Below are 12290 nucleotides of genomic sequence, written 5' to 3'. Positions count from 1 at the left end.
GGTACATAATATAAAAATAGCAAGTTTTAAAATAATATATAGGGCCTGAATCCCCATATTATCTCAAAAATTAAACAAAACTCACGAAGCTGGCATAAATAGAAGTAAGCAAAAAGTATGATAATGCATATGACAAAGAAGAGAAACAAATGCTATTTCATTCCTAGAAACAATTCGAGAAACTGGAGTTAAGTCAGGCTTTTTAAGAGTTTAATCATGCTGGTATTTTTAAAACATATTTCGAACCACATGTTTCGATAAATTACCCCTGGTTATTTTGTGGAGAGGGGATTGTCAGGGGGCAAGGGTTGGGGGGCAGGGCAGGAAGTGAGTAGGATGCTGTTGAAGTGGTCCAGGTGGGCGGAGGTGACCGCTGACTCAGGGCTGGCGTGGATGTGGTACAAGATGGGCAGATGCCACCAAAGTTGAGAGGCTATGTGAGCGGTCTAGGTGTGAGATGTGAGGGAAAGAGAAGCCAAAGACGATTCCCAGATATGTGCCCTGGACAGCTGAAAGAATGGGGTTGCCCATTGCCTCTTGTTGAGAGAACGTGGGGAGCGTGGAGGATGGGCTCTGGGGCCAGTTTTGAACTCTTGAGTTTAAGCTGCCTGTTGTACATGCTCATGGTTACATACAGCTCCCTGCTCTTCTGAAGTAAAAAATTTTTAATTCTTGAAGGAGAGACGTGAAGTTGCTCATAACAACTCATTGTAAAATGACAGTATGTTGTCACCCGGGTAATAGTTTAGTTCCTTGTCACCATCCAAGAGTACACACTCTTCTAACAAGAATCATCTTTGTTAAATACGTGAATCATGAATGTTTTGTTTTGTTTTGTTTTTCCCTGGCAATGAGATGTTACTGCAAGAAACAGGGAATTCCCTAAAATAGGAAGGTCCCTATCTGCTCTTTTTTGCAGTACCATTTCACCATTAGAGCAACTAGCAACCTAACAGGTATTTAATAGCTCTTTATTTTATGTCAAAATATCAAGAATCATAAAGAAAAATTTTTTTATTGTTTCCATTGGTTTACAATTTGTTATTTTACAAATACTATACAGAAGTTTACCTTAATTCAGCATCCTTTTTGTTTGAAGGGTACAAGTCAATAGCAAAAAAGTGTATGTTAGTCAAACATGGAGAAATAACAGAAGCTAATGTTTAATAAAATAAATCACTGCTCCCAGGTATCCTCAATATCCATGTATATCTATTTCTTCACCCAATAAGTATTTAGTGATCTATTTAGTATTAGTATTAGTCATCTATACTTTTTTTACTCTGTAGAATGGATGTGCTTTCTACAAAGCCACTGAAACCTTTCTACTCTTTTCATTAATTCTAAAGGAATAGTAGAAGATTGGCTTGCTTGTAGGGTTTATAGATAAAGGAAGTCTTTGGGCTTCCCTGTTGGCTCACCGGTAAAGAATCCGCCTGCCAGTGCAGGAGGCATGGGTTGGATACCAGATGCAGGAAGATCCCACATAGCATGGAGCAGTTAAGCCTGTGCACAACTGCTGAGACTGTGCTCTGAGCCCGGGAACCACAGCTACTGAAGCCGTCGCCCCTAGAGCCGGTGCTCCCCAGCCAGAGGAGCCACCACAGTGAGAAGCCCGTGCAACTAAAGCCGTCACCCCTAGAGCCGGTGCTCCCCAGCCAGAGGAGTCACCGCAGTGAGAAGCCCGTGCAGCTGAAGCCGTCGCCCCTAGAGCCGGTGCTCCCCAGCCAGAGGAGTCACCGCAGTGAGAAGCCCGTGCAGCTGAAGCCGTCGCCCCTAGAGCCGGTGCTCCCCAGCCAGAGGAGCCAGCGCAGTGAGAAGCCCGTGCTACTGAAGCCGTCACCCCTAGAGCCGGTGCTCCCCAGCCAGAGGAGCCAGCGCAGTGAGAAGCCCGTGCTACTGAAGCCGTCACCCCTAGAGCCGGTGCTCCCCAGCCAGAGGAGCCAGCGCAGTGAGAAGCCCGTGCTACTGAAGCCGTCACCCCTAGAGCCGGTGCTCCCCAGCCAGAGGAGCCAGCGCAGTGAGAAGCCCGTGCTACTGAAGCCGTCACCCCTAGAGCCGGTGCTCCCCAGCCAGAGGAGCCAGCGCAGTGAGAAGCCCGTGCTACTGAAGCCATCACCCCTAGAGCCGGTGCTCCCCAGCCAGAGGAGCCAGCGCAGCGAGAAGCCCACGCGCCACAACTGGAGGGTAGCCTCTGCTCACCACAGCTAGAGAAAAGCCTGTGCGACAGCAAAGACCCAGCACAGCCAAAAGTAAATAAATCAAATAGTTATAATGACAGCTCTTTCAAAGAAAATAGAAGAAGTCTTGCTTAACCATAACCCAAATAAGTGAAGATTTAAGATGAGTCAGAATGCTTTCAGTGCTGAAGTCACAAGACCCAGTGTCACAAACCGCAAGATAATTGGTTTTTGTCAAGTTGATTCCTCCTGGTGTCCTCACTGCTATAGATGTGTGGGGTGTGTGTGTGAGTCTGTGTGTACTCTCTGGTTAACCAAATTATTTCCCAGAAAATGAAATTAACCAGAAGACGTCATCCTCTGAGCACTCTAACTGTTCTTTACATGAAGGTAATAAAACTATATTTCTTTTTCAGAAAGTCTGTAACATAGACTTTTTACTGGTGAAACCTATCTTTATATATAATGAATTCTCATTAGTATGAATTTATGACATAACACAAAACATATGGACATATTTACAAGAATACTTTTCTTCATGCAATAGAAATAACGATAAAGAACATGTCTTGGCCCTTTGTTATAATTAAAAATATATATTTAAATACAGTAGGAACTTACTATTTAAAGAAGCACTTTAATGAATCCCATAAAATACACAGACCAAAATAATCAATATTTCTGTTCCAGCCCTCAGTAGAGTTTTGAAGAGCCTCCCCGCCTCTAGCACATTGCCTTCAAGAACACCCATCCTGACATGCCTCTTCCTGTTTTGAGTTTCCAAGTACTGGTGGGCTGGCTAGATGACAGATAATAAATTATCTGTCCGTATTTATCTGCAAGTTATATACTTGAATGAATAGTGCTACTATATAAAAATGTCTTTGTGTCCATAGTTCTGGAGCAAAAGCCTAGCACATTCTTTAACTTCTCAAAAACAAAAACTACTAGTTCTTGTTTCTAAAAATATCTGTGACAGGCAGAATAAAAAATAATTCATTTATCCCCAAATAAAAATTTTAAAGAAGAGAATAGACGCCCACCAGAATGGCTAAAATTAAAAGGAAAAGAAAAAGAAACTGTCAATATCAAGTTTTGGTGAGGATACAAACAAAGGAAGCCCTCATACACTGATCCTGGGAAATGTAAACTGGAAAGACCACTTTGGAAACCTATTTAACAGTATCTCCTAAACCTGAGTCTATCCAGCATATCCACCCAGCTGAAATACACACATACCTGCTGCAAAAGACATGGTCAAGATACTCATGGCAACATTACTCATCATAACCCCAAGCTGGAAATAACACAGTCATAGATGAGATATCAATTGTGACACATGGTCAAAAATCACACGGTTGGACATTGTCATGGCGGAGACAGAGAATCAAGAGCTGCTGGGCACAACAGCGTCGGTGCCTCTCCCGGGAGCGATGTTGAACCAAAGAAGCCAGACACAGAAGAGTACATACTATTTGATCCCACTTTATGAAATGCAAAAACACACCAACCTAGTCTGTGATGATAGAAGTCAGGCGGTTGGGGGGCAGGGGTCCTTTGGCAGGGCCTGGGTCAAGTCCAAGAGAGACTCCGGGAGGCCGGCGGGGTATAGGTGTTACAAGGATGTGTTTGCTTTTAAAGTTCACTGCCTCTGCACTTGAGATTTATACACTTTATTATGAGTATATTATACTTGAATTTTTTTTCCATTAATTTTCATTAGTTGGAAGCTAATTACTTTACAATATTGTAGTAGTTTTTGTCATACATTGACATGAATCAGCCATGGATTTACATGTATTCCCCATCCCGATTCCCCCTCCCACCTCCCTCTCCACCCGATTCCTCTGGGTCTTCCCAGTGCACCAGGCCCGAGCACTTGTCTCATGCATCCAACCTGGGCTGGTGATCTGTTTCACCCTAGATAATATACATGTTTTGATGCTATTCTCTCAAAACATCCCACCCTTGCTTTCTCCCACAGAGTCCAAAATTCTGTTCTGTACATCTGTGTCTCTTTTTCTGTTTTGCACATAGGGTTATCATTACCATCTTTCTAAATTCCATATATATGCGTTAGTATACCGTATTGATCTTTATCTTTCTGGCTTACTTCACTCTGTATGATGGGCTCCAGTTTCATCCATCTCATTAGAACTGATTCAAATGAATTCTTTTTAATGGCTGAGTAATAGTCCATGGTGTATATGTACCACAGCATTATACTTGAATTTTAAAAGTTGACCCAAAAAAGTGGGTGGCAAATTTACTGGAAAAAGCACATCCCTTCCTTCACTCTCACCCCAAATTTTATTAAGTCTTTTTCTTTTATTGGCATACAGAATGGGAACAAAGCCTTCAAACTAGAGAGGACGTTAAAAGACGATAGCTGTGCACAGGAAAAGAAGCAAACCAGCATAAGAAAGTTAAGACCCCAGATCTCTAGGTTCTTTCGTGATGGACAGTCTAGAGACAGCAGACAAACATGATATTATAAGGGAAAAATAAGTATTTTGTAATTTGATAACCCCATTACTAAGGGCAATAATAGATCCCCTAGAAAGGACCTCCTTTTATCCTAATGTTTACTAATTATTAGCATTGTTGTTGTTGTTGTTCAGTTGCTAAGTTGTGTCCGACTCTCTGCAACCCGATGAACTACAGCACGCCAGGCTTCCCTGTCCATCACCGTCACCTTGAGTTTGCACAAACTCATGTCCATTGAGTCAGTGCTGCCGCCCAACCACCACATCCTCTGTTGCCCCCTTCTCTCCTTGCCCTCAGTCTTTCCCAGCATCAGAGTCTTCCAATTATTAGCATAGATACCAAAAGAAGAATTTTGCAGTGCTGTTGGGCTGGTTGTTTAACACACCTGTTACTGGATCATGGTTCTCTTGCTCTTAAGTCAGACCTTTTCCCCAAATTCACACCACCTGTAATTCCCTTCTTGTGCCTTTTGTCTGTTACAGCGGCCTCTGTGCTCTACCACTGATCAGGAATTGATATCAGTAACACTGGATTTTGCAAACCTCTCGTAAAGAGTTAACATTTGTTTACTGTATAGTCTTAAGGAGCTACCTCATAATGAAGTGACTTTGATAGTTAGCTAGCCAGTGAGATTTCTATCTCACAAGCCTACTAAGGAAAATTGAAGACAAAGTTCTTCTGGTAAATGATAAATGTATACTTTAGGCAAATATAAGAATATCTAAAATAACAAACCATCATTACTCCAGATAGCTTCATTACAGTGGGATGATTGTTATTGTTTAGTCACTGAGTTGTCTCTGATTCTTTTGCGATCCCATGGACTGTATCCTCTGTCCATGGGTTTTCCCAGGCAAGAATATTGCAGTGGGGTTGCCATCTCTTTCTCCAGAGGATCTTCCCAACCCAGGGATTGAACCCAGGTCTCTTGTATTCTTAGATCTGACTCTGTCCCAACTTAGAGAACAACAAAATGGCTGAGAGCCTTGGATAGCTATTTAGGAGATTTTTGGTATCCCATCACCACCCCACCCCACACCCACCCACCAAACTCCAGATAATGGAAGATTTTCATCCAGTTACATATCTGCTAAGTGATTCTAGATGTTTTTTGCTTCTTTTGAGTGCTGAGAGTGCTAATGTTGGAGCAGAAACATGAATTTTGGAAAGCAAAGTATGTTTCCTGTAACTATCCACCCAAGTCTCTCAAAATGTTTACTATCAATAGCAAACCAGCTTAACATAACTACATTTACGCTAATGTCAAAATAGGCATGAAGTGAACTGGTTTTCTAAGCAGTTATTTTCCCCATAATCTGTTGCACTTAGCAGACAGGCAATTCAGCTATTTCTATTATTGAAGAAGAGATCTACTAGTGAAAAAAAAACACATTGCTTCAAAGTCACTTTTAAGACTTTGATTAATGCTTAGAAGCTTACAAATTAGGGACAATTCCCAGTTACTTGAGAAAATATTACTGTCATTATTTTGATATAATTAGGAAGAGGCAAAGGGTAAAAAAAAAACAAATTGGAAAATCCTCCACTTAGTACTAGTGACTTTCATTTCTAATTAAATGTAGACTGTGCTGTGCTTAGTCGCTTAGTCATGTCCGACTCTATGACCCCATGGACTGCAGCCTGTCAGGCTCCTCTGCCCATGGGGATTCTTCAGGCAAGAAGACTGGAATGGGTTGCCATCCCCTCCTCCAGGGGATCTTCCCAACCTAGGGATCAAACCCAGGTCTCCCGCATTGCAGGTGGATTCTTTACCATCTGAGCCACCACGGAAGCCCAAATGTAGACTGTTATACTTCAAACAGACATTCATAGACACAGTGTCCCCTCAGTTTGGAGACGGGGCTGCAAAGACACAGAGACTCTTAATAACTGCCCAAAGTGAGACAAAACTAGAAGTTTCACATGCTGAATCCAAGTCTGATGCTTTTTCTACCCTGAGCCACTCTTTGTCTTGATAAATGCATTGCCGAAATGAAAATAGACTCAGTATAGTAAAGAGTCATCATTATATTTATAACTAGATTTTTTAAGAGACTTCAGTGTTTTAGAACAATTTTAGATTCCCAGAAAATTAAGCAGAAAGTGCAGAGAATTTCTATATACCTCCTGCCCCTGCACACGTCCTTCCCTATTACCAACATCCACCACTGATATGGTACATTTGCTACAACTGATGAACCTGTACTGACACATTATCACCCAAAGTCCGTAGTTTACATTAGGAATCACTCTGAGTGTTGCACATTCTGTGGTTGTGGATAAATGTCTAATGACATGTATCTGCCATTACAGTATCATCTTGAATAGTTTCACTGCCCTAAAGATTCTCTGTGCCTTGCCTTTTCATCCCCCACTCTCCACCAACCCTTGGCAACCACTGACTTTTACTTTCTCCATAGTTTCGCCCTTTTACAGATTGTTGTATTGTTGGAACCATACATGCTGTAGCATTTTCAGATGGACTTCTTTCACTTAGTAATATGCATTTAAGTTACCTCCATGTCGTTCTGTGTCTTGACAGCTGCTTTGTTTTTAGCACTGAATATTATTTCATTGTCTGGGTTCTTAATGTAAATATCAGCTTTGATAAACCTGTGCCTTCATTGGGATATTACGACTCTTTATCATTTAACTATCATCTTAGTCCACCGGGCATAGTTTTAAGCATTATGTGCAAATATCTTTAGAAAAGTAATTTAGGAGATTTCTGAATATAGATGATCAGAATGTCAGTAGGGTACAAAATGTTTTCATACTGTGGTTCTCAGCTGTTCCCATTTGTACTCTAAGTCACAGAGAACTTGAACAACAAGTTCTTGAAAAGGAAGAATCTGAAGATCACATTTAAGAATCTGAAGACTATGTTTTCTCTGTGCTTGCAGACAATGCTAACAAGTTCAAGCTGATTAACTTGTTACCTAATAAATTTTCTAGGAGTAAACCATGACAGAAAGTCCATAAGAAATGCACCACCATTACACTCCAGATATTGCATACGTCTCCAGACGTTCATTTGCATACCGTTATCCTGTTCATATGTGCTGTGAGCTCATCTTGTCCTTCCATATGTTAAAACACATGTAATGGACAAAATCTGCACAAAGGGCATCTCTTTGTCAGCAGAGCCAAAACCAGTCCTTCTATGAAGCTGTGCCCGTGCAGAACCAACACGTACTGAAAAGATCCCTGGTGTTTTTCCTGTTGTTGTTGTTGTTTGGTCGCTCAGTCGTGTCCGACTCTGTGGTGACCCCATGGACTGTTGTAGCCCACCAGGCTCCTCTGTCCATGGGATTCTCCAGGCAAGAATGCTGGAGTGGGTTGCCATTTCCTTCTCCAGGGGATCTCCCCAATCCAGGGATCGAACCCTGGTCTCCTGCATTGCGGGCAGATTCTTTATCGCTAAGCCACCAGGGAAGCTCCATGATTCCTGTTATTCATGCATAAAATGTGTCAGGGCCTCTCCAGAACCAAAGCAAGCATTCATGTGTGTGTCTTTGTAGGCAAAAGGCAAAGAAAGACAGTGGCTAAGACACCAAGCTACTGGGGAGCTAGATGATGCCAAGATCATCGACGGGCTGACTGGAGAAAAGGCCATCTACAAACGCCGGGGTGAGCTGGAGCCACAGGTAAGTATGGGTGCCCTGGGAGCCTCAGATCTGTAGTTTGACCTTCTTCACAGGCAGACGCTTCCTGGAGCCGCTGTTTTAGTCAAAAGACTACCAACCCTGAATATGGCCATCAAGGAAAGCATTATATATATTTTTACTTAGAAGAAAGCATAAATATTACACTGTTTATTATATGAATCAAGATCCCAGCATGAGTCACGAAATACCAGGCACACTCAAATTGAGCAATTGAGGGAACCTAATAAAAAGACTGTTTACAAAAGTAAGGGTGGGGTTTAGGAAGTCCAAAAAGGGACAGTGTGGTCTTCCAACAGCAGGGATCTGCCCTCGGTCTGAAAGGGCGGAGGAGAGAGCGCTTACTGGAACCTGGACAAGGTGGTTCATGGAGAGGGCTGCCCGCCAGGGGCCGCGGCCATCAGCAGAAGGAGAACCGCCCATGGGCCGCAGCGGGACGGGGCGGAGGGAATAAACAGGCCACCGTCCGGCTCTGGTGCGCTGCCAGTGCCTCCCAGCAGCTGCTGGAAGCCGGAGAGGCTGCTGCCATCTTGCAGATGAGCCCCCAGCACACAGAGCAGGGCGCCCTGGAGGGGAAACGCACGACACCGTGTGTCCCTGAATCCCAGAGGGTGACGCAGATGGAAACACTAGAGCCATCTTAGTGGTTTTCTGCTGTTCTGTTCCTTTAAAGATCTGTGTTCATTCTGTAACCAAAGAAATTTTTAGAAAATAAGGAATTCTCCCAGAGTGTAAAGTTTAAGACAGTCATAACACTAAAATATTTGCAGTAATACAAGGGGCAAAAAATGGCAATTAGGTGAGTCTCTTAGAGGGCTCTGTGACTTCCAAAATCCTCGAATAACCGGAATTGCTAAGTAGCCAATGAGACCTGGGGGCCGGTGGAGGTTGGGGGGGAAGCCATGCTGGTATGAGTCAACGGCTGCTTTCTTTACTGACTCACTGTGGTCCACCACTGTGTTTAAATACATCTGAAATTGTGAGTCGTCATGGAAGCAAGCATGAGGCACTGTTAGGCAATGCCTAATTTAGGCAGACTCAACAAGCTTTTAAGAAATACACTGAATCTGCCTCCAACCATTACACTCCAGTACCCACAGAATTTTCTTGAAATGACTAACTTTGCTCATTCGTTTTCATACATGTCAGCGAGTGTATAGTAACCGAATAATCTGGAATTTTTCTCCCTTTTTTCTTGTAAGTAAATCTGACAAGCATACTTTTGTTTTTCTTTCTGCACATAGGCAGGCCTGGGTCCAAAACCAAATTGAAACTCCTAAGCTTTTCACATTTTAATTGACGGTTGTTGCTGACCTATAGTTCGATGCCACGTTCATGCCTTTAATGCCAGGAAAAGTAAAAAGAAGCAGTAATTCAGTAACTGGAAGGAGTAGAAAACTGAAGCCTTCCTAAAGACAAAAGACAGGAAGAGATATTTTCCTTCACTTCTTTGCAAGAAGCCCCTGCCCCTCACATCCCTGATTTTAGGAATCTGACATTTCTTACAGACCATGTGGAAGTGATTTTCAGGTCACTACACAACAGGTAAAATTGCTGTGGGCTTCCAGAATAGCTCCATCTTCCTAGAGAATCTGACTCTAAGGCTTGATGAGAGAATGACGCACTGGGGTTTATATTCTTTCCTGATTATTGTTTTTAAGATGGCATCAGTCTCATTAAGGAAGTCTTACTGGACTAGGTTGGTCCTAGGACCATATTCCAAAGGAAAATCCTCCCCCATGTGGCCCCAACTACCAACACAAATCTGAAGCTCCATTTACTTAAATTCTGTAGATCAGCAGTCCCCAACTTCTTTGGCACTGGGGACAGCTTTCATGGAAGACAATTTTTCCACGGACCAGGCAGGGTTGGTGGGGGTATGATTTTGGGATGATTCAAGCACATTTTGTTTCTTGTGCACTTTATTAATATTTCCATTATTATTACACTGTGATTATATGATGAAATAATTGTCATTCAGTCGCTAAGTCGTGTCTGATTCTTTGCTGCCCTGTGGACTGCAACACACCAGGCTTCCCAGTCTTCCACTATCTCCCGGAGTTTGCTCAAGCTCATGTCCATTGAGCTGGTGATACCATCCAACCATCCCATCCTCTGTTGCCCCCTTCTCCTCCTGCAGAATCAGATTATCAGGCATTAGATTCTCATAAAGGGTACGCAGCCTAGATTGCTCACATGCACAGTTCACAGTAGGGTTTGTGCTCCTATGAGAATCTAGTGTTGCCGCTGATCTGACACAAGGCAGAGCTTGGGCGGTAGTGTGATTGATGGGAAGCCCACCACTCACCTCCTGGTGTGCAACCCGTTTCCTAACGGTACCAACTCATGCTTCCCCATCTGCCAGGACAGCCTTGTGCAGGGCGCAGCCTACAGCCGATCCACCTACCTGGCAGCTGGCGCCCTGGGGCCGGCGTGAGACCCTCAGAACGGCAGCCAGTGATGGTTTTCTGGTTCTCAAGGCCTTTCTGTCGTCCCTCCCTCAGATGGGCAGCCCCCAACAGAAACCCAAGCGCCTGCGCCTGGTGGTAGACGTGTCGGGCAGCATGTACCGCTTCAACGGGGTGGATGGCCGGCTCGAGCGCTCGATGGAAGCCGTGTGTATGGTCATGGAGGCCTTCGAGAACTATGAGGAGAAGTTTAAGGTAACGGTGTGAACTGTGGAGGGTGAGAAGCATCCCAGACCCCATCTGCCCAGGAGTCACCCCGAATCAGGACATAAGTTTGGCTGGGGGGTGCTCTCCTAGGGCAGACAAGAGTCTTCATCTTCTCATCAACCCATCTGTCAGCACCGAGAAAGGGAGCCTTCTGTTTCCTCTGCTCTAATAACCAGAAAATGATAAGACCTGACCTAAAGACCAGTTGCTACAGAAAAAAGCACTGCCCTGGACAAGCTGTGTGATGTCAGCCGTGATGTTGTGGTGTTGCTGTTGTTGTCAGTCACTCAGTCATGTCCGGTTCTTTTGACACCCTCTGGACTAGAGCCCGCTAGGCTCTTCTGTCCATGGGATTTCCCAGGCAAGAATACTGAAGCGGGTTGCCATTTCCTTCTCCAGGGGATCTTCCCAACCGAGGGATGGAACCTGCGACTCCTGCATCGGCAGGCGGGTTCTTTACCGCTGAGCCACCCAGGAAGCCGCACGTTGGAGTGGAGTGGGGAGGAGCAGAAACAGGCAGATAGAAGCACGGCAGGCATCTCCCCAGATTTCTCAGGGCCACCATCCCCACGCCAGGACCCCTCACCCACCCATCCATTCCTGCTCCGTCACCAACCAGGCAGCCTCTCACAGTTCTCAGCGTTGCTCTGCCTTGGCTCACAGGGAGGGTCACACAGTGGCAGGAGTCTCCCCAGCTGACGGTGAAGGTGCTTGCCCTGGGAGAAATGGTCCCCTTTAAATGATACCCCTTTTGTCATCGCTGAGTTTGCTTTGCCTTCTCCTTCGGAGACCTGAGCTCTGAGAAGGGCACCCGCACTCCTGGCTTTGACCAGAGCAAATAACCTGAACATGGTGCTGAGTAATTCAGTTGAGAGGAGCAATACATGTGCAGCCATGGGCCATGGGTATTCAGTCTATCCTAAATATTCTCAACCGCGTTGGGGATCAAACACATCCTTCAGAAACAGCCCATCTCCGATGACTTAGCTTGACATCCCGCCTGCACCTGCGGATTACTGTGCTGAGCCGTGTCTGTGTGTTGTGATGGACACAGCAAGAAGCAGACTGTGAAACCCGTTGCTTCGTTGACTTTGGGCCCACTTTCAAGGCTGCAAGGCTCCCAGAGTCCCTTGCGTGAAGCTCTATGTGAGAGATTCCTTTTACAATGAAGGGATGAGGAACAGGCATAGTCAGTGAGTGCTGTGGGTTGTCAGGCTGCCTGAGACTCTACCAGCGTCCACGTCCTGCATACATGAGTGGGGCGTGGACCCTCGCTGTGGGGA

At 44.6% G+C, this 12290-nt stretch overlaps 1 protein-coding gene across 1 annotated transcript in view; it reads left to right on the top strand.

The window, feature by feature from the left end:
• VWA8 (von Willebrand factor A domain containing 8) overlaps window positions 1-12290 on the top strand; it is a 366079-nt gene that overhangs the window by 332515 nt on the left and 21274 nt on the right. Inside the window, exons 41-42 of the mRNA XM_043892308.1 lie at window positions 8189-8314; window positions 10837-10995. Of these exons, the coding sequence (XP_043748243.1) occupies window positions 8189-8314; window positions 10837-10995 (285 nt within the window). The remainder of the gene's footprint in view (window positions 1-8188; window positions 8315-10836; window positions 10996-12290) is intronic.

Source organism: Cervus elaphus, chromosome 30 (assembly GCF_910594005.1).
Source record: "Cervus elaphus chromosome 30, mCerEla1.1, whole genome shotgun sequence".
Classification (NCBI taxonomy): domain Eukaryota; kingdom Metazoa; phylum Chordata; class Mammalia; order Artiodactyla; family Cervidae; genus Cervus; species Cervus elaphus.
The sequence above is the reverse complement of the archived record's forward strand: the minus strand, read 5'-3'. Positions and strand labels throughout refer to the sequence as shown.